The sequence below is a fragment of the Suillus paluster genome (genome assembly GCF_016628075.1).
Source record: "Suillus paluster strain FC165 chromosome Unknown EDB91scaffold_2, whole genome shotgun sequence".
In the NCBI taxonomy this organism is placed as follows: domain Eukaryota; kingdom Fungi; phylum Basidiomycota; class Agaricomycetes; order Boletales; family Suillaceae; genus Suillus; species Suillus paluster.
Window position 1 is genome coordinate 784,380 of NW_024537562.1, and position 19,889 is coordinate 804,268.

General features: G+C 46.9%; 6 protein-coding genes across 6 annotated transcripts; 2 read left to right on the plus strand and 4 right to left on the minus strand.

Moving 5' to 3' along the window:
* Positions 1 to 310: 310 nt before the first annotated feature.
* Positions 311 to 1,555, minus strand: EDB91DRAFT_1042920 (ribonuclease H-like domain-containing protein; the record flags this gene model as incomplete). The annotated part of the gene is made up of 4 exons (XM_041313026.1): positions 311 to 822; positions 880 to 1,101; positions 1,152 to 1,220; positions 1,279 to 1,555. The coding sequence occupies 4 exons, from the start codon at positions 1,553 to 1,555 to the stop codon at positions 311 to 313; spliced, it is 1,080 nt and encodes a 359-aa protein (XP_041183727.1).
* A 1,475-nt stretch (positions 1,556 to 3,030) lies between these two features.
* EDB91DRAFT_1096801 (uncharacterized protein) lies at positions 3,031 to 4,301 on the minus strand. The gene is made up of 5 exons (XM_041317016.1): positions 4,025 to 4,301; positions 3,863 to 3,970; positions 3,289 to 3,807; positions 3,126 to 3,219; positions 3,031 to 3,071 (listed from the first exon to the last, which is right to left on the minus strand). Exons 1-3 carry the CDS (start codon positions 4,130 to 4,132, stop codon positions 3,331 to 3,333), a joined length of 693 nt encoding a protein of 230 aa, XP_041183728.1. The 5' UTR covers positions 4,133 to 4,301; the 3' UTR covers positions 3,031 to 3,071; positions 3,126 to 3,219; positions 3,289 to 3,330.
* A 337-nt stretch (positions 4,302 to 4,638) lies between these two features.
* EDB91DRAFT_266848 (uncharacterized protein) lies at positions 4,639 to 6,485 on the plus strand. Its single transcript, XM_041326650.1, has 9 exons — positions 4,639 to 4,893; positions 4,948 to 5,241; positions 5,294 to 5,326; positions 5,389 to 5,397; positions 5,558 to 5,690; positions 5,753 to 5,767; positions 5,827 to 5,902; positions 5,959 to 6,134; positions 6,198 to 6,485. The coding sequence occupies exons 2-9, from the start codon at positions 4,965 to 4,967 to the stop codon at positions 6,439 to 6,441; spliced, it is 963 nt and encodes a 320-aa protein (XP_041183729.1). The 5' UTR covers positions 4,639 to 4,893; positions 4,948 to 4,964; the 3' UTR covers positions 6,442 to 6,485.
* Positions 6,486 to 8,865: 2,380 nt separating this feature from the next.
* Positions 8,866 to 9,956, minus strand: EDB91DRAFT_1042121 (Translin; the record flags this gene model as incomplete). The annotated part of the gene is given in 6 exon segments (XM_041312973.1): positions 8,866 to 9,032; positions 9,085 to 9,171; positions 9,189 to 9,369; positions 9,435 to 9,534; positions 9,588 to 9,799; positions 9,861 to 9,956. The coding sequence occupies 6 exon segments, from the start codon at positions 9,954 to 9,956 to the stop codon at positions 8,866 to 8,868; spliced, it is 843 nt and encodes a 280-aa protein (XP_041183730.1).
* A 116-nt stretch (positions 9,957 to 10,072) lies between these two features.
* Positions 10,073 to 11,214, plus strand: EDB91DRAFT_1096843 (uncharacterized protein). The gene is made up of 4 exons (XM_041317017.1): positions 10,073 to 10,309; positions 10,370 to 10,397; positions 10,456 to 10,769; positions 10,826 to 11,214. Exons 1-4 carry the CDS (start codon positions 10,113 to 10,115, stop codon positions 11,058 to 11,060), a joined length of 774 nt encoding a protein of 257 aa, XP_041183731.1. The 5' UTR covers positions 10,073 to 10,112; the 3' UTR covers positions 11,061 to 11,214.
* Positions 11,215 to 19,863, minus strand: EDB91DRAFT_1096855 (uncharacterized protein). The gene is given in 51 exon segments (XM_041317018.1): positions 11,215 to 11,298; positions 11,352 to 11,490; positions 11,541 to 11,732; positions 11,786 to 11,840; positions 11,887 to 11,942; positions 11,991 to 12,049; positions 12,104 to 12,143; positions 12,197 to 12,324; positions 12,374 to 12,398; positions 12,452 to 12,539; positions 12,589 to 12,782; positions 12,833 to 12,880; positions 12,934 to 13,155; positions 13,207 to 13,331; positions 13,378 to 13,497; positions 13,545 to 13,786; positions 13,833 to 14,041; positions 14,098 to 14,103; positions 14,159 to 14,320; positions 14,376 to 14,560; positions 14,612 to 14,651; positions 14,704 to 14,762; positions 14,813 to 14,830; positions 14,881 to 14,995; positions 15,051 to 15,084; positions 15,138 to 15,144; positions 15,201 to 15,313; positions 15,372 to 15,473; positions 15,522 to 15,571; positions 15,620 to 15,809; positions 15,862 to 15,966; positions 16,017 to 16,053; positions 16,101 to 16,206; positions 16,256 to 16,314; positions 16,360 to 16,534; positions 16,585 to 16,597; positions 16,648 to 16,678; positions 16,737 to 17,039; positions 17,091 to 17,282; positions 17,296 to 17,386; positions 17,437 to 17,454; positions 17,507 to 17,638; positions 17,686 to 17,886; positions 17,938 to 17,978; positions 18,029 to 18,071; positions 18,151 to 18,428; positions 18,477 to 18,578; positions 18,643 to 18,994; positions 19,046 to 19,163; positions 19,214 to 19,456; positions 19,513 to 19,863. 51 exon segments carry the CDS (start codon positions 19,776 to 19,778, stop codon positions 11,291 to 11,293), a joined length of 5,937 nt encoding a protein of 1,978 aa, XP_041183732.1. The 5' UTR covers positions 19,779 to 19,863; the 3' UTR covers positions 11,215 to 11,290.
* Between the last annotated feature and the right edge of the window lie 26 nt (positions 19,864 to 19,889).

A 19,889-nucleotide genomic window follows, 5' to 3' on the forward strand; every position in this document is an offset into this window, starting at 1 on the left:
TACTCACACAGCCAGATACCTGTTTAGCGTGTCAAAGGGCAAGTACCACGAGTATATAGTACTACAGTGAAAATAGATAATGTGGTGTGACAATTTCATTGACACAACACATGACCTTGCAAGCAAGGTGATGATAGAGTTAAGTAGACAGATATTTTCACGAGGATCGCTATCATCACATGTGGGACCAAAAGAACTGCTCGTTCAAGTTGCTCACACCCACTCAGTGCTATTTTGCACCGTTCGCAAAATTTCTATTCCCATGTCCAAGATGGAAGGGGTAGTTCATTTCCTGGTATTTTGGTATGGATCATGTTGTGCTCCTGCCTGGTGTCCTTGCTGCTGTGTGCGCAATAGTAGCAGATTGTTGTGCAGGGTCATGACTATGATTCTGAGGCTGTTTGGTGGAAGCACGGCGATTACGATAGCTTCTGTTTCGGTAGGATTTTCCAGCTAGTGAGTTCGCAGAAGCAGGAGGGACAAGCGGGGGACCCCGTCCGTCACGTGGAACAGTCTCGATCCTGACTCTGTCTTGTACTGTGAAATGGGATCCCGATGAAGCGGGAGTATGGCTAGCGGCACTCGTCGTTGGTTCTTCGGGTATTTTCTTTCTCTCTTTCGGTTCCTTAGGCGGAGGTGGTGGACCGGGATCGTAATGAGGGTTCTGAGCAAACCACTCAGAAACCCCAAGGTGATCTAGCAAGGAGCCATTTACGACGCTGAAGGAATAGTAATCTGGGGAAACTGTATTTGGCATATCTCGTGCCAAAGCGATCAACCGCGTATAGACAGTATATCCAGCACGTGCATCATTGGCTGCATCTGCATATTTGAGCAAAGATTTGAGAAGGCACAAGGTTCAAACATGTCGATACTCACAGTCTTGCTGCACAGGAGAAAGGCGAACCTCCCAATTGCTGCGTTGCACCTTTCCCTTCGCCAAAGAAAAATTCTCGTAGTTCTCAAGAAGGCGAGATAATCCAAGCGGATTGGTGTACTTGCCCTTCCATCGCGCGTTATCGACCGAACGTGCAAGAAGGGCTAGCTCTACACAGTTGCGTGTTGAAACGCCATGGTCCCGAAACAACTTTTGGCAATCGCCTGAAGACATCGTGAGATCTGTAGGTTTCCGAATCTTCCACTCGACGCACGTTGAATGCTAACACCAGCCTTGGGTCGCGATGGATCGTCGAGCAGTTCCCTCAATTTCGACGGAAATTCTGCGTGTAGAAATATTTTGAATTTAGCCATACGAGCTCACTGAAGTCTTGCTCATACCTGACATAGCGCTTACTTGTAGGAGTAAGATGCTGTCATGGCCAGCAAGCTGAACAAGCGCTACGCGGTTCTCCATCGCACCCTTCCTGTAGTTTGGGCGCCACTCTAGGTCAAAACCAAGAGGTCCTGGGGTCAACTGAGATAACGCGATGTCTGCGTCTCGGTGATCTCTGATGTATTGAAGTCTGGAAGTAGGGCTTTCCACCCGCCAGGAATAGCGTGGAAGCTCTGGACGTGGTACTCCACTTCCTACAGAGCCTTCTATATTACCAGGCATTATGATCTATTATGAGGTGTTGCTTGGGTGTCGCAGGGCTAAAGTTCGAACGTTCATCAGCTGCAAGTCTAAGCGCTAAACCCTTGAGCTTGATAAGCCTTATCAAGTGCAGTATTACCTAATTTATTTGTTCGTAATTACAGTGATCACACGGTCCTTTGTACACCACCACTCCTTTGTGCAGCGGTCATTCCTCACTCAAATTTGCATCGATTCATACAAATTTGACACCATTATATTCAGCTGATGTCCCTCCATAAGATGCACTCAAATTTTCAATAATTTCAACCAGTAGAAAATATATGAAGCAGTGAAAATTGTCCAAAATTGTGCATATGAAATCATTTCACCTCAAAATAAGTATAGCACCACAAAAGTTTCTCTAATACTTATCCTGCCGCGAAATCAATGTGACCGTGACCCCAATGAACATGTCTATGTCCATTCATTGTGGATAGTGCAAGCTGTAGTATGTTTTTCTTTGAAATTTGTCACGGCATAAGGCGGTGTGATAACTGTGACATAGTGTGACATATACGCCATATATAGTAATAATGTTCTGTCCAAACGAAGCGGGAATTTGCGTACAGTACACCCCCAGTTGTACAAATCAATGCTCACCAGCCACTTGACGAGAGCCAATAAAAATTCAGTGTAACAATGGCGAGATCATCTACTCTAGAATGTACCAGACAGAATTTATTGTAGTTCAATCCTTGAGTCGGAATTTCGGATTTCCTGACTTTATGTACAAAGGACCGGGTGATCACTGTATGTTCCTGTTTTTGCAGCAATTTTGCGGCTATTAAAAACCCCATCATTGCATGAGCCTATCAAGGTTCGGAGCCGTTTGGCGCTCAGAGATGCGAACAGCCGGACGTCAGACGTTGTTACGGAGGCGTTGTTTTTCGTGCCAGGGTGAGATCCCTTTGTGACTGACCACTAATCTCGTAAGTTTCAAGTTTTGCTTGGATTTTTGTGACGTACTGCTACACCGTGTGACAAATCATCACGTTTCCAAGTTGCAGTCCGTTCTGGAAGGGATAGCATAGGGTCATCGAGAATCAGTACTCAATACTCAGTCCCGCTGTTCGAACCAGAAACGACCTAGCATTGTGGTCGATTCAGTAGATCAGGCTGCGGAGGTCACGTTACGGGTGGCAGACTGGTAGATTGAAATTCTTGACGTGCGACAGCGCTAGGCAGCCAAGCTCGAGTTCAGGGTTCGCTGCTCCCAGTTATCAGATATGCCACACAGGATTTGCCAGACACACGTTGCTGTAATTCCCGTCGCCAGTTCTCACACAAGCGGGCGGGTCCTGAGGTGGTTCCATCATCCCGGTGCGTTCGGCACACCAGACCAAGATTGTACAGTCACACCAAAGTCCTCCGCAAAAAAAAACGGATGCATGTGGTGCCAGCAGTCACCAAAGTTATTTTGGCTTCCCCTCCCTGATCAATGGTGTTTATTGAAAGCCAAAAGCAAGGTCTCAAGAGCTGCGCTCCAAAGATAACTGTGCAGTTATGAATAGATTCTTGGCGTTGTCTGATCCATTATCTTGGTCATTAGTTCCGGCCATTTATCGGACGTGTCATTTCACTGCCATTTGTTGGTACTAGTTGCTGCCAAGCGTCACAGCGTGTCCCACAAGGGGTAGGAAAAGGTGAGAGATTACGAGAGCTTAATCTGACAAACAGTAATGCTAACCATACAGCACAATGAAAACAATAAGTAATGAAAAAAAAAACACAAAACAAGGGAGCTTGCGGAGTGGCTACAGTGCAACTCCAACAGAGCCAGAGGATGTGTGATGAGTGGTCTCTGAATGATTTTGGAGATCCTCTGGTACAGTATCTCTGCTAGGACCAGTGGAAAGCAATGACCCTATCGCCATCGATGCTCGGGATCGAGGCGAGTACTCTTCAGAATCACTCCGAGACGAGTACGGCGAAGGTGGTAAATCGCGAGAGGATGTGTGAGATGTACGTGATTCATAATGTGATGAAGGGGAATGAGATGAGCGTTGGCGCTTTCGAGGTGGTTGAGAGAGTTGAGGTGGTTCTCTCACCACAGGTAGTGGTTGAGGGGAGACACGTCCGTTGGACATGTCACTTGGATATAGCCCATGTTTTGAGTAAAGGGCTGGGGGTGGTAAAGAATGCGAGGGATGTGAAGGGCTTGCATGCTGGGCATCTGCTGCGGACATCTCAAGGAGGGTTCTGTGCAAGGAAGCAACAGATGCAAGTCGCTGTCAACGAAAAAGGGGTCAGCAACAGACAACCAGAAAACGAAGAAAGCCTTGCCTGGTCCTCAGCGCTCTTCGCATTCAACATGGCAATAAGCATATCTCGGTCACCGTCCCCTTTGGATTTGTATGCGCCGAGGATTTCTCTGAGGCTAGGAGGTGGTACCTGATTTACTGTGAGCATCTACCGGAGTATTACTCTGAGTTGCTCAAGGCTGACCTGCTCTAGTATTTGTGAACTCGACATGATGAGTCTCCTATAGTCTGCTTCAGCGGAATGGTAAGGTAAACGAGAGTAGTCTGATGTTGGGTAAGGAGGACTGGAGTTCATTTGGCGAGGGTGGGTTGTTAGGCGTCTTGCAGCGAGTGGGTTAGAACGGCGCCAACCGCAGACTTTTTGTAGGTGAGCCAAGTCCAAAATTCTATCTTTGACCAGACAAGCCAGGTATATTTAGAATGCCAAGCCAAGGTGAGGCTCGGACACCCGAAGAGTTGGTCAGTTCTATATTTGAACGCGAATCTGACGACGTGTTCCAACATGCAGGCCACGCTTGCTCCGGTTCTGATATTTTTCTAACCATAAAACGGGACAGTTAAACTACCTCCGAGGTCATCTTAAAGCTGAGAAGTTCGACCGTCCGACGCAAGAAGTAGAGACACCTTACTGACCTGTAGACACGTGGTGACGAAATAAACGGAGTACTAATTTTGTGGCTGTTACAAGAGAGTCTTGGCATCGTCTATTTATATAAGTCTAATTCCGTATATCGCAGGACCCCTGATAATATTTGCTTAAAAGGAGGGCCCCGGACTTGTGGTGCCAAAGGGGATAGGACTCAAAAACAATTTTTGTTCACATGATTCCACACGTACAATACTTGGCTACTAAGAGGGGCTAGCTAGTCCCCTTATAAACCCCTATCCAGCCTGGTCAGATTTACTCACTTGCAGAAATTATTTGCTGCTCCAATCAGCCAAGGTGTACCGTCTTGGGCAAGCTTGGAGGCACAGCATGGAGGCACAATATTTTGGGCGCTGTGAGTGACTATATTTGGTCATCGTTATCACGTGGTCGTGTATCACGTGATGTTTGTGAGCAAACTTGAAAGACTGCTTTATTGAAGTCAAGCTTAAGTTCGCTTCGAGGTCCTTTGGTTTCACCAATGCCACAACCTGATAGTGACGACGAATTTCCGGACGACATAGGCCAGCTGGACTTCAGCAATGTGCCAGGCCTCCAGGAACTTCCAAGCGCAACTTCGATCAGACCTCTGGATCATCCTCCACGCGTTGGTCCCGCCGTACCAGGGCCGCCATCGCAACCATCTCCATCATCCCTCCCTTCTGAGTACGACTGTGACGATGAGATTGACGAATATACCCTCGCTGCTTTGGATGCTCTTGAAGCCCAGTTCGCACATGATCGACCTCGACTCGGGGGTCAGTCAATCGTTAACTCTCGCAACCCCTATATTCAACTCGATACATACAGCTTCTCCTTCTACTACTCAGCCATTGAATGCTAGTAAGCGCAACGCCTTCCTTAGCTTTGAAAGATGTCATTAACAATCTTTGCTTTAACAACAGCTTGCTCTGGTATGTTTTGTTGGAAGCTGGTAACGTCTAAACTCTTACGTATCCTTTGTACCATCTACATGATATCTGAAAACCACTTCTTGTGAGTATATGCCGCAGATGTAATAGATCAACCTGAACTGACACAGTTCGTTCGCGTGTGCAGCGGTTCCTGATTTAGATGCCCGAAAGCGCGGACCACCATCACCGCAATCGTTACCTGCCAGTAAAAAAGGCAAAATAGTTGCTCAAGACAAGATCGAGACAACAACCAATATACTCGAGGGATTCGAAAGCGAGATTAATTGTCCAATGTGTGTACTGCTGCCCGCTCTACTTCCCTGCGAAACCGATATCTCAAAATACTCACATTTAGTTGCTTTGATATCATGCGAGTATTCCCATACTGCATCGCAATATTCGACGGTCATGATCTCATCTTCGATTTAGGGTCGCAGCGCACCTATGTAATCCTTGCGGCCACAGCTGCTGTGGAGAATGCGCTCAAGGGTGGGTCTCTCAGAATGTAAGATATTCCATCTTTTTGGGGGAGACGTTCAGTTTTTATGAGCCTTGCTGCAGAAAGCGTCTCCAACGTGTGCTGTATGCCGCGCTGTGTTGTCCACTTCCAAACCACTTCTTCCCAATTATACCCTTGATGCCGTAGTCCAGCAATATATACGTGCTCTTGCCGTCAGCGGACGGTCAGAATGGCAAGACAAGGGCGGCAAATTAGCAGAGTGGAGGAAGCGCTACGAGTAAGCTCATAGGGCCAATCGGCCAATCGCGTCGCTTCATTGACGCACTCGTCCTTTTCACAGAAAATGGAGGAGTATCGCCCAAGCAGCGGCAGCGAAGGCGAAAGAAAATCCTCGTCGTATACGACGCTATCAAGGCCCTGTCATTTCTTACATGCAACCTCTTGGAACGTATATGATTCGGGATGTTGATGTTGATGATGATGATGAAGATGAAGATGAAGACCCAACATATGAAGAAGATGAGCCTGTCGAGATTCTACCTCACCGAAGAGTACTGAGACGGCAGCGAACGTTCGTCTCATAGCCTATCAACATATCGTAAATCGGACCTCATTCAACATCCCTCATCGTAATTGCCACTTGTAGTATCCCAGCGTAGCTCATATTGTCTGTCATTCAATCGCAACATATACCAATTGGATGGCTTCTTCAGCCTTTGCTTGATGTTTTGCGGCTCTCGCATTGGTGTTCTCTGCATCCACATGCACCAGGTCACAACTTGCAGTTGGATCTTCGAGACAATCACGCAGGTGACTTATCTGCTTGAGTGCCTTATTTTACACATCGCATTAACGCCCAACACGTAAACTGACCTACAGTGCCCTGCAGTATTGATCGGCCCATCCGCGCAGTGCCAAGTGCCTCATTCACGAAGGCCGTCGGCATCTGCAACCTTGAAGCTCCTAGGATGCCTTGTTCACGCGCAGCCCTTCCTCAGGAGTCAGCACGTTCGGACAATTACAAATGAGCGGCTAAGCTTTAAAGCTCGCTCAATTTGTTGATGTGGCATCAACTTTCAAGTGATCGGAACTTTTCCAGGAATCCACAGGCGGTTAATAACCGACGGTTACCGATGGGCATGGTTTAGGTTGGGTTTAGGAGCTCGCATAACCACTAAGCGTATAGAGCCGTCTTCTCTGTGCTTCCGGTTATCATCAGTACTTGTGCAGTCATGTCCGATGCTCGAGTAGTCGCAACACGTCTTCAAACAATTAAGGTGAGTTTAGGAAAAATACTTCGACGGTCTGATTAAGCCCGATCTATGCTGCTCATGAGTCACATCAGGATTTTAAAGGTGGGCGCTCCAGCGACCAACAGTGACATGTGGCTAACTTAGGCTCAGTTGCTGGAGCTGCACTGCTGGTGGGTGTTCATTAATCATTGGGCGTGTATGTAAATCTTGCTGAGTTTCGCTCGCCAGGCATTTGACTATTGCATCAACACCGAGGCTGGGGTGATGATTCTGGTTCCGAGCTGATCCTGATGCAGGTCTCATTAACTTGGGGAAGGCCATGGGGATCTGTACGATGCTTGTTCATGCTGGCTCACTATCTCCCATTCATTGACGTCTCAATCGACATATACTGTTAGTTCACACAGCCTCAACGAGAGACTTCTCTGACACTACGTAGATTCATTCGTTCCGAAATCCCCTGCAAGGTGTGGGTACGCCCTCTGAGACTGAGCGTGCTTAATCCAGTGGAGCTGAACCCTCAGTGCTTGCCACTATGCCAAGCGGCATCGTGTTGGGCTGTCCTTGGCCCTCAGATAATTCACTCACTGCTATGACTTTGATTGCATCTTGCAGGGCTCAATGTATTTGGAACGATCGCTGCGGAAAGTACGTCGTATCGAGTCACTACTTGCACTGCTTTTGACAATGATGCAAGGTCTACTTTTAATACGCACATGGGTTCTTTTGGGGCGCGACAAGCGTGTTCTAGTAGGTCTCATCGGGCTTGCTGCAGTACATTCTAATGTTCTTCTGACATCCCCATTCTCATGAGTACTGTATCGGCGTGCACAGCAGGGTGTGGCGTTATCGGCGCCTTAGTTTTACGATCACTGAAATGTCCGCTGCAGTTCTTTGTTTCATCTACCACGCAAATTCCCTGATTCGGTTAACCTCACAGTCGCGCCACCCCCCTATCAACAACGAGATTCTATCAAGCAAGCAGCATTTCGCTTTACGCATGGGATTATATCATTCTTGCGGTATTTGAGATGGGTGAGCACTCATCTTCTGAACATGTGTGGACACTGCATGCTTATTACACGTTCCACGAAGCCATTCTGCTTCTGACCGGTTACTAAACATTCCATCACGGGCGAACCTCGTATGGTTCATTAATTACCAGGCTTCAGTGGGATGGTATCTTCTATGTCGTGTGCATATTAGGTGAGAACACTTTGTCCGCCACCTCCTACCTTCCACTCTTTCATTGATCGCGGAAACAATGTAGCTATGTTCACTTTGGACATCGTGGTGCTCAGTGCTCTTGTGGCAGGTGCTCCCCTCTGAAATTCCACGAATTTGCTGACTGGATTATTTGTTTTAGGTAGAGTATTCTGAACTCATTGATACGTGAGTCGCTGATCGAGAGGTTTTACCATGATTTACAACGCAACTCGAAGGCTGCAGGCCGTTGCACATAGCATTTTATCTTCACAACTGCTATTCAATCTAAGGAAGATCATAGATGAACGGGATGTCGTTATATTGACCCGGACCTCGCGGCCAGCATTGGCACCTGACTCGATACCAATCTTTGCAATAAGATCGGGCCAAACCACAGTAGTTAGTAGTGTTTGAGAGTCACGTTGGGAATTCAAGCTTCTTGTGAAGTAGGGATTTGTGTGACGAACTTTGCTGGTACACTAGAAGTACTGTAGATTATGGACCATGTGTTAATCAACCAAGCTCGAATTGGAATTGTCAAACTAAATATCAAATATCATCTTCGTATTCATCTCCGCTCCGGCCGTCTCTGTGACCAGGTCTCGATCTCGCACTGGTAGAGCAACTAAAGGTCGAGATCGACTGCGCAATGATGTCATCTAACATATCAGGGGGAATGTCGTACTCAGATCCTCGAACCACAATGGCATACACCGCTGAGGTAGCTTTCAGTACTTATTCGTCAGTGGGTAATAGAGGAGACGCTACCGTCCTCAATCTTTGCTAGAGATTGTGAGGTTACAGCCTGTTTCTTGGATAACTCCCTCACGTATGGAGTAAAGCGCTCGAAGTCTACTTATCCAAAATCACACCTTTGCACACTATTGTGAAGCTAATTGACTTGCCTGCCTTGCATTGCCTGACGAATGTACACACTTCTCTAGCTCGAGCGCGGCCGCCCTTCTGAGCTATTCCAGATATTGCAAAACGCATGAGTTCGCCAGTGACATCAGACAAGCCCAGTAAGTAATCTTCCCTCGGAAGAGTAAAATACTGAGGTTACGTCGTAGAGTGCAAAATTCAGTCATCTGAATATGATTCACGTGTAGCATACGCACAGATATGCCATTTTCATCAGAAAGGGAAAGCTGGACTTCTTCATATGACACCAGAGTGCCATGCTCGAGGTAGTGAGCAAAGCTCAATGCTTCAATATACCTGAAGTCAAAGGGATTCAATGTATATACCCAAATCATCATTTTGGATCCCACTCTTGGAGGCCGGGTGATATTGCTTTATGGTAGTGCCAGAACCGCTCAGCTTGTACCTCGTTCCTTATTTGTGCGTATAACGCTTGCACTTCCCGAAGCTTTTCACGACCGCGACGGACTATTCGTAGAGATGAATTATTGGATTCTTCTGATATTGTTCGGTGAAGTAGAAAGATGACTTTTTTTGAAAGGTTTGTCGCATCCCGGCTGATCTATGGAAGGGAGTCAAAATGTTCAGAAAGTTCCCAGTCGTTTCTTCCGAGAGCATGTAACCTTGATAAGTCGCTCTCTCCGGTCATGATGTTCGTCGAGTTCTTGTCGGAACTTATCGAATGCTTCGATAACACTTTCTCGATGGGTAGTTCCCATTTTAAAAGCGTGACAACGCGGGGAGGAGTCGCAACCAAGTTCAAGTTGTAGCCTACCGAAAGCCTGAATGTCACGTGTTGAGACAAAGCGGTGACTTGCATAAAAGTTCGTTAGTATAAGAGTTTTCATTGTCGTGCTCTTCACTGGCTCATCTTGATGGCTTTTGCACCGAAGCCTGGGTGTCCTATGTGTGGAATCGTGGCCACTGCAGCGGTTCATACCCCCGGTCAGTCCCCACGCTCACCCGGTGTCCCGGCTACCCCAGAAATACTTTGGAGAGATGAAAATTTTACCGCATACCGCGAGAAAGCGCATCCAGTATCTTCCAACGATCATATAATTATAGCGTTCAAGTACGTATTCTATCATATTGGATTCCTCAAGCGCTCCTCCTGATCCAATCCCCCACCCAGCCTGCATGTTCCATCGATATACACCCTGGTACGTAAAACTGTCAGACTTATCCGCGGCGAAGAATCTTACCAATTTTTTTTTGTAGTCTTCCAGTGACTTGCCTCTTCTTGTCAATGTCAGAAATATTGGCAAGAGACTTTTGAGCTCGTCATTACCACCCTCTTCCCCCCTCTTCTCATCCAGTAATAGTTCCGCACCCTCGCCACCTGTACAACGCACCGAATCTCAGTTCCGGATTGGCTTCATTACTCCGCCTTTCAAGGATAACAAGATTCCTATCACAGATCATCTTCATGCACACGCCTATCTGGCTCCTGCCGATCAGCTTGGTTGGTGGAGAGGTGTCGCCTACGGTCCTCTCGCGTGGTACGCTATCGATGATTTGATTGCTGAGATTCGGTTGGATTTCTTTTCGCGTAGTGTGCCTCTTTCAAACTGATTGTTTGCATCGTTAGGGAGTCAGTCTCGAATAATCGCGTTAAATCCGGATACGATAATCGGATAGACGCCCCGATAGACATGGTCCCCGAGGCTGGTGCGCGAACTGGTGCTGCCAATGGCGACGAACATACCACTTCCAGTCTAGCTGTCCCTGACATTGAAGATGGCCTCGCGTCCTTTAACCCTTCTAGCCCCAGAACTTCCTCTGCCTCTAGTTCCAGTGGCCACATACCCCATTTACACGTCTGACAAGAATATCACTTTCCTCTTTAAAGTGCCGGATATGCTTATCTCACATCCATATCAAGTCCTCGGACTAGACTTCCATCATGGACAAGTGGACCTTATGTATCGAGTATTGGAATTGCTTCTCTAGCCTACTTAAGTACATACGATTCAGTGTGTAAATATTCAACATCAATGAGATTTGCTTTGTCATGATCTGCAGTGATAGATCCGAAACCTTCAAATTTCAAAAATCAAGCATCTGGCGAAGCGTCATGATTGATGGGAATGGTCAGACTATAAATTGCCACTCACAATACGATGATCCGGTCAGTAACGTTGACAGAGCTGCCAGCTGATCATCGGTAAAGCGCCGCGAGTCTTCGTGCCAAGTGTCTTGATGCGTCTTCCTAAAATTGCTTGCGCACCTGTGTATAGTTGTCGAGATTGGAATCTGTAATGCAGGATATCAGAACAGCCCGGCAGGTAAATGACTTTGCTCACAGGATCGTGTGCATGCTCTAGCATCACTGTCGTCAAGAGCCCTGGCATCCATTTCTCGATAGTGTACGGGAAACTGTCGATGAGGGCACATATGCCGATGATAGCGGCGTGCCGCTGACGGATAGCAATATTGTAAACAGGCGAATCGCGATCAGGGAGCTGAATTTTTCCTGCCAATTTGACAAATCGATCCTAGACCAAGAGTTGATAAAATCGAAAAGGTCACATATGACAGCCAACCGCACCTTCAAAGACACAACGCTGCGCCTCGGAGATAGTCGAAGTATACCAGACAAGGTGCTGAACGAGAGTCAGGAACGTTTCGAATACAGATCCCGTGACTTACGTTCCAACCATCTCTCGCACTTCCACGACTTCGTCATCCAAACATTGACATAATATCTTGAATTAATCAGTGGAGGCGCAACATAAAGCAGCAGATTTAGTTACATCTAGAATGCCGTTGACTTCGCTTTCACTGATGAGAGGAAGTTGTCGGAAGTACAGAACTGGGTAATGCTATGTCGTCAAGCACCAGACCAAAGTATCAGCATTGAACTCACCCTGGAGAATGGGCAGGGCCTTCAAGCGAACCTTCCACGACTGCAACTTGGGGTGAGTCTGGCACAGTCACGGAAGACTAGTAAATGTCCTACAGGTGACTTCTGGATGGCGGAGAATATAGTGCTCAATAAAGGGCCGATCATTGATTGCGGAGGAACAACACCACACATGCGAACAAGGAGTACGTTAGCACGCCGTGCTAGCTCCTCATTATCATGCACTGAGGGAACGTTTTAACATCGACTTGCATATATCATCAGCAACGGTACCTTCAGTGAAACGGAACAATTCAGGCTGAAGGAACCGTATATCAGGAATCCCTGGGCAGCCGACGATAGACCACGCACCATAAGAGGCAAAATATAGTCGAATGCAGATATGGCATCAGTACTGTGGACTGACTGGAACAGCCATCGGCAAACGACGATCCCAACTCTGAAACTATTCAGCGGTCACTTAAGAAGTATGAAATAACATCTGTTACCTGTCGTAGGTTGACTGGTGGGCTATCACACCTGGTAGCCGCTGTTCTCTCCAAATTTTGAAGTTCTCCACAAGCTCGAGAACTCTGCTCGTGTGATAGGTACCAGATATACCCATTATGTCGACATCATCAGTCAGTTCTCGGCATTCCCGTACGAAAGATTCGACATCAAGAGACGAGGGTTTGGGTTGCCACTATTCATTAAAGTCAGCAATCTACTTAGCGGGATGCAGAAATTGCTTGCCTTGATACCATTGCAGAATGCCATCAACTCAGCGACATGGGACCTTACCTATTGATATTTATTAGTATCATCATCGCAAATCAAAACGTGAAAGCACTAACATCGTCGTGTTCACTGTGAACCTCGCGCCAAAACCGTTCCAAGGTGCTGTCCGACCAAGGTGTGAATTTCCACTCTAATTCAGTGTAAAAAGCCCGAAATAATGCCAGGACTTTGATAGATTCCAGAGATGATGGTCCATTGTAGTCCATGCTGTTGAACTGCTCAACAATGTGCTCAACAAGTGGTTGGAGTCGCCGAGGGTCTTTATGGTAGAACATGTACTGAGAGTCGTTTATCCAAATGTGCGAGATTATAAACTCTTAGTCACACACCTCGACAAACGAAGTCCAGATGGGCACAGTTTCTGTCGTCATGCTCTGACCTAGCGTCTTCTTGATGTAAGGCGTGAACCATTGCCAGATTCGATCTTGGGCCTCTTGTGGCCAATGTTTGGAACCTGCAAGAGTCAACATATAAAACATTTGCATTATTAAGTGGCTTACCATTCAGAACACCAGCCAATAGTTCTGCCGCAGCCCTTTGCTTGTTCTTCTCCTGATCGGCTAGTAATATCTCTAGTTCGGGCTTCAACAGGTCCCAGGGTTTGTCACCCAATACTTGGACTATCTCGAGATTACAGAGGCTGATCATGAACTAAGATTGGACTTACATATTGATTTAACACATGATATATGGTCTTGTACCACAACAGTCTCGTGGTTTTCTTCGGCAAAGTGCCCAGAAAGATTCTGCCAGAAGTCTGCATTCACTGTTACTTCACGTAGGCAAGATACAGCTTCTGCGCTTGACGACTCCCATTCGAAGGTGCTTTTCAACCCATGAGGTGGTTTGTGTGTTGTAAGCGTTCCACTCCAGGCGAGCCAGCCTTGAAGTAGTGTATCGCAATATATACTTCGGGGGAGTGAGTACTTCTTAGAGTCGCTTAAGAAGGACCCACCTATTGAGATCAAGAGTCTCCGAAGATCTAATGGGGACCTGCGACCTGAAGTTGGCGAGTATCTCAGCGGTTGGCGAGTATGACCCTTTGATGGGAATGTTGCATCGGAGTGGGTTGATTGGGGAGAAAAGAGCTAAAGCTGCTGGATCTCGACAGTATGATCGAAGCTTGATGTACCTGAGTGCTTTCATGATACCTCTTTGTGCATACTGATACGTACAGCAAGTCAGTTTGTGACTAAAATCAATGCCAGTCATGATCTCACGTAGCGCTAATATTCACGAAGATGTCAACGACATTACAGGGAGCGATCCACAGCAACGCACCATGGTAGGATTGCTATCACATGCTTGCTCTAAGAAAATACGAAGATGAGCAGGCGAAGTTGGTGCATCTCGACGCAGCAAAGTGCGGAGGATCCTGACTGCCACTATCGCATAGCGCCAATGTGTTGTGGTGTCATTGGCAACTTCAAGAACCGCTCGAGTCTGCTCAAATCCACAGTGGTGAGATATACCAATAAAAGATATTAACATTGCCCACCGTTCGACCATATTCTTCATTCATCAAACGCACACGTTCGATGCGCTTCTCCCGGGCCCGGAGAGTGATGGAATCTTCTGTCTTGTTAAACGACAAGCACCTTTTCAGAGCAAGTAGGGCTTCATTAAGGGCAGTATTCTCAATGTCATAAATGAGGTAGCAAGGCTCCGAAAAGCTTCCTAGACCTTGAAGCAGTTTTATGAATAAAAGGAACTAGAGGAGAAAGCAGTTCTCACATGTATCAGTTACCGCGGACACACAATTTTGGATAGAAGGCTGAAAAAAGTCGTCACCCAATTTGAAGAGGAGCAGAGATAAAAAAAAGTACCTTCTCATTATGGTGGCACCCAAGGAGCTGCTGAATCATCTCCGACACTAACGTTGGTTCTGAAGAAGGATGGGTCAAAGCTACTTCAAAAGTCATCCGTATTACTAACCAGATATTGCAAATCGCCCTGAGGAGATGGTTACGTGAAATCCACAACTATCAAGAGGCATGACTCACCAAAGGATGCTATATTCAATGTCCACAGTGCTCCTTTCATGCGATCGTCGTCAGTACCAGGCTGTAAGGCTTTGTATAGTGCCGGAAGAACTCGAAGACGAAGACCATCGTACACCTGCACATGTGACAATTATACGCCCGTGACACCCATATCATGTATAGACGCCTACTGAAGTTAGAGATTCAAGCAAAGACTGGCTTGATCTTAAACGAAAGGTTGAATTTTCAAGGAGGGAGATGGATTGGGGTTTACTCACTGCCGCACTGTGAGCACGTGAGATCAGTCAGACGTATTCATAAGAGTAGGAACGATTAATAACCTGACGGATAATGCCACATAGACCATTCAACGACATCGTCCAATAAGGAGTTCTCAAGCGGACCTCTAGCTCGCTCGATGGAGTTCCAGTATAGCCGAGAGGAATGATAGAATCTAGCACAGGTAGAATTAGGCGAGCGAATGACAGAAAGAAACATGGGTGGTGGTTCACCGAGCTCTTCGGACCAACACTGCGCGCGGCCAAACCTTCTGCCCTGAATATTGACGAGCGACATTGATCTCTGAGTTGTACTGATCGTAGTTTACACTGTAGCTGCGCAATGTTCAGTAACGTCCACAAAAGTAATATCACATTACAGACCTGTCCTTGCTGTCACCATACTCGAGCAAATAGGTGCGGATTGAACCGATCTTCAGAAGTGTGAAAGGTAGTTCGTGAGATACCAGGAGAGTACGTACAAGCATCTGTACTGCATCAACTGTGTTCTCCTCGCCTTGTTGTTGCAGCGATAGGGACGCAGCGTGCAAAAACTCTCCGAATCGACGCCGAAGTCCAGTAATGTACTTATACCGTGTATCTTGCGGGTCTGTGAGGCAAAACCCGGAAGCCAGAGGCTGGACCGATGCAATCATTTCAGGGATTTCATTACTGCGGACAGGTTAGACAAACACCTCAAGTCATTGCCGCGAACATGACGTACATAATGTCACTTGTGGTGAGCATGGATTGCATCACGTCTGGTGATATAGTTTCTTTAAAAAGTGTTGGAATTCCGGTGAACGCTTCTTGGACAAAACTAAGATAACTAATCCGAGGCATAAGATAACGTTGATCGATTAGTTGCTGTAAACGCACCGACAAAAGTCATTCCTCCAAATGGCATCTCGGGACGCTTTGCTTCTTGTCAGTATAGGGTTAAAAGACGCTGCATAAACCTACAAGTTTCAAGCAACAAGTCAAGGCGAGTCATTGCAGGTTCGACCAACTCGCGGAAAAGTTGGAGCGCGAAGTCAATCTCTTCGGCACTTGGGACATGCCATGTGATCTACGGTGCTGAGCATTTGAAACCTTTGCAACTGCCAAATACCACGCACCTTGACCTCATGGGGCTCAAATAACTTGCCCCAGTATAAATGATGGTTTCTCTGAAAATCTGCAGGTACTTAGTCGACGTATCTTCAAAAGACAAGCTGCAAACCTTCATCGTTCCATTGTTCGGGGTTGACGAACTTGTTGTCGATTGGGTAGGTATGAGTGAGTGTGATCAATGCGCTGGAGAGTAGCTTTCCGCTCCAAGTGTATCCCCGTTTCGAGAAAGTTTTGTCGCGTAGCAGAGTTAGCAATGACAAGAGTTCGCCCTTGTACTTGAGAAGCTAAAAATGACATTAACTTATGCCCGAATAGTTGAGATAGGATAACTAACTGCTGAGCCATCGCTGTTGAGGTGTTTGTTAGTGCATGTAAGGTACTTGGGGAGAGAACGCACTTATAGACACAACCACGAAGAATGGCGAGATCTATAATGTAAAAAGGACGTTAGCCCTCAACACTGGTACAGTTATGTTGAATACCTACTCCAGTGCAGAGTTGCATCTGACGGAAGCGGCAATGACGACGATGTTGTCCTCACTGAGCTAGCGCCATGTTCTATCTCTGTACGGATGTTTGCCGCACAGAAGGGTAAGAACTTGGCCAGAGTCTTTGCGGGGTGGGCGTTCGCAACACATTCTACTAACTGATGTATCGCACGGACAGCATTAGAACGAACATTTGTGCTTGCGTAATCGAAAATCATGTTGAGCACGAGGTCGAAAAGTGAATTGGATAAGTGAACGCAGATTTGACTGCATGCACCAGTCACGGCGTCCACCACTTGTACTGAGGAGAAACCGATCAGTTGATGGAAATATCCACGTGAAGTCAAGGTACCTTCCGTGGTCCCTCCGGCTGACCCATTCACTCCTTCTTCCGGGAGGTTCTCAAGTAGCTGGATAACGCGACGTATGAAGCTGGCTACCCAGCTCGCAAAGCTGGCAGTGCTATCTTTGAGAAGCGCGTCCTCCACTTCGTTGGGCAATTTTAATTCCATAGCGTCCTCCGGGCTATCATCTGGAGTGATTTGACCGGGAGATTTCCACGCCAGAAGCCTCTGAGCCGTCGGAGGATGTCACGTCTCCAAACATGATGTACTGTGATACTTCCGAAAGGAATGCCGTCGTGCAAAGCTTATAAATAGGATATTAGATAGGGACAACATTGAAAGAATATAAGCTACCGTTTTAGTTGGGTCATTCTATATTTAAGAAAAGTGAGAGGGTGGTGTCGAAGTGAGACTAGCTACTTACAAGATCAATACCAGGTATGAGCAATTGCAGGATGGTGATCAAATGCTTAGCACCTGGATAATAGATGTCTCGAGATACGATTGCGGGAACAATCGAGCTCAGAGCCTTGATCACGGATAGGGTACGCTGCGTCTGAGGAACTTTGAGGAACGAGCAATTCACAACGGGAATAACGGTACCTCAACAAGAGCCTCCAGTGAAGGGATAGCTCGTTCCAGGATTGGCTGGAACACTAGGTCGGGCTCCATACATGACATGGATTTCAGAGCGCTCTGAACATTTGAAACAGTGGAGTTATCTTGGGAGAAGATGGCAAGTAACACAACAGTCCGGAGGCATTTAACTAGCTCTCTTTTCATCTCTTGCGTGAGCCGTCGAGTCTGAACAGCATCTTCAATTCTTCGTTGGTTAAAAAGAAACAAATTGCGTACCATAGGCGTTTTGCAGTCGGGCAGTTGCTCTTCGTGCCAGCCTTCCAACTCATATGTTAACAATACGCTAATGAGCACAAAGGGAGCTCACGTTTGTTGAACTCATACACGATGTACTTGACGAAGGCAGTGAGCTATATGACATGGTCAGCAATCGTAGCGTCATCCAATAGCTTAGCGGAAATTCAAGTCCGATGGGAATGAACGACGAACATCGGATGTCCAACTTCCGGAGTTGGTGGGATGGAAGAAATGTTCCGTGGAGGCAATGAGACGTGCAAGCGAATCCAAAGCTTTAGAACCACCCAAATACAGCTTCGGTGGCTCCCACTGATGAAGCGGCACTGTAAGATAGTCGCCGGTGGAACCACTGACTTGAGGCGTGCTAACACCTGAAGGCACGGGCGTATACCACGGCGTAGGTGCAGTAGAAGCAGGTGCTTTTGCACCATCAGGAGCTATAGAGTACACGATAAGTTTGGCGAGAGATGCTAATACGAGATATTAGAGGGGGTTTGTACGGGGTGGAAACTGCTTACGGATACGCCAGTTTGCTTTGGGCAGTCTTCCGATTTCAAAACTTGAAGAAGTGTCGGCATGAGGTCCCGTGGTAAGTGACCCAGCATCCTTCAATTGGATTTCTACAAAAGGCACCGATAGTCAGTCAGCCTTGATTGAAGACGTAAATTATCAATGGCTGCCCACCCATTGAGGCAAGACATTTGCACATAATAAAATGCCACTCGTGCTCAGTGAATATTCCAACGTCCTTATAGAGGCCAGACCACGTCTGTCCTGCATGGTAGTCATCCTGTTTCCACTTTGGTCTGCCCTCATCTTCAGACTTCTCATCATCGGGAATATCATAAATGCGAGCAGGATCACTGATGGTTGGATCCACGTGCATCTCTGCGAGGCGTGATAGGAATTGCAACATCCTTTCATCGTACATGTAGGAGTTGACGGACTCCCACAAACGACATAACATAGGGAGATACGATTGTGGATGTGTCAATGGTAAGAATGTCAGAAGATAGTACTGTGACGAAAGAAGGCTCTGCAGAAAAAAATTAGGAACGTGTGGCTATCCTTGCTGGAAATAACGTACGTCTAAGTTGGTCCCATTGATCCCTGGCAGGAAAGTGCTCAGCATCTCTTCAATGGCCGCGGGGTGAAAGAATCTCCTGGACATATCAGCAATGTATCCCATACACCACGAGAGTTGGCTACGTCTACTGTTAGATAGCGTCATGATCGAAGAGCAAGGGTGACGTGCCTGTACTCGAACTGCCGTCGAGTTAAGAACAAGTCTTTCCGAAGGATGTCATAGATAGGCTTCCAGGGAAGTCGCATATCGTCAATGCTCAGCTTCTTTTTCGAACGAGTCAAATTTGACAAGCCGTCTGCGCAGATGGCCATGACTTGCGTGGGCATACCAGGGGTCGTAGCAACATGAAAATACAGCTTCGCAAGGCGAATGCGCTTCTCCTTTGGAAATGGGTACTTGAGCATATTCCAGCTACAGTGCCCGTAAGAAAAACTGCATTTATTGGACGGATTACTTGGTGTGCTCACTAGGTGACCATACTGTCCCACTGGACGAGACCCGGTTCAAAGTCCTTCGCCTCCACGCATTGCGTTATACGCCGTAGAATAATATCCAACATGTCCTGCATCTGTGCACTGGATTCAATTGCATATGGGATGGATTTAGCATAAAGCTCGAGCTTCTGCATATACCGGTCGGTCGTGTTGTTGATGTCGTCTGGAATTTCTGTCTGGTGCATCTCAGGATCTGGATCATCCAAGGCTAGGCGGGACACATCTGGAATGATAGTCATGATGTTGTTAACAATTTGTCACTGAAGGTAATCTGCAAGAGAAATAGTAGTAGTTGGTCCGTTCAGAAAGTTGAAAAGCAAGCGCGTGAGCTAAAATCACCCATGTCAGGG

Bases quoted from the DNA above. Each gene is read 5' to 3' on its own strand.
- EDB91DRAFT_266848 (XM_041326650.1), top strand. From the start codon at position 4,965: ATGCCACAACCTGATAGTGACGACGAATTTCCGGACGACATAGGCCAG. The intron at 5,242-5,293 runs GTCAGTCAATCG...CGATACATACAG, and splicing joins TGATCGACCTCGACTCGGGG to CTTCTCCTTCTACTACTCAG. The intron at 5,903-5,958 runs GTAAGATATTCC...GCCTTGCTGCAG, and splicing joins AAGGGTGGGTCTCTCAGAAT to AAAGCGTCTCCAACGTGTGC.
- EDB91DRAFT_1096855 (XM_041317018.1), bottom strand. From the start codon at position 19,778: ATGACTATCATTCCAGATGTGTCCCGCCTAGCCTTGGATGATCCAGAT. The intron at 14,321-14,375 runs GTGGGCAATGTT...GGATTTGAGCAG, and splicing joins ATGAAGAATATGGTCGAACG to ACTCGAGCGGTTCTTGAAGT. The intron at 12,144-12,196 runs GTAGGACATTTA...CCCAAGTTGCAG, and splicing joins CCGCCATCCAGAAGTCACCT to TCGTGGAAGGTTCGCTTGAA.
- EDB91DRAFT_1096843 (XM_041317017.1), top strand. From the start codon at position 10,113: ATGGCTTTTGCACCGAAGCCTGGGTGTCCTATGTGTGGAATCGTGGCC. The intron at 10,310-10,369 runs GTACGTATTCTA...TCCCCCACCCAG, and splicing joins CATATAATTATAGCGTTCAA to CCTGCATGTTCCATCGATAT. The intron at 10,770-10,825 runs GTTGGATTTCTT...TTGCATCGTTAG, and splicing joins GATTTGATTGCTGAGATTCG to GGAGTCAGTCTCGAATAATC.
- EDB91DRAFT_1096801 (XM_041317016.1), bottom strand. From the start codon at position 4,132: ATGAACTCCAGTCCTCCTTACCCAACATCAGACTACTCTCGTTTACCT. The intron at 3,971-4,024 runs CAGGTCAGCCTT...CTCACAGTAAAT, and splicing joins CGAGTTCACAAATACTAGAG to CAGGTACCACCTCCTAGCCT. The intron at 3,808-3,862 runs CAGGCAAGGCTT...CTTTTTCGTTGA, and splicing joins ATGCGAAGAGCGCTGAGGAC to CAGCGACTTGCATCTGTTGC.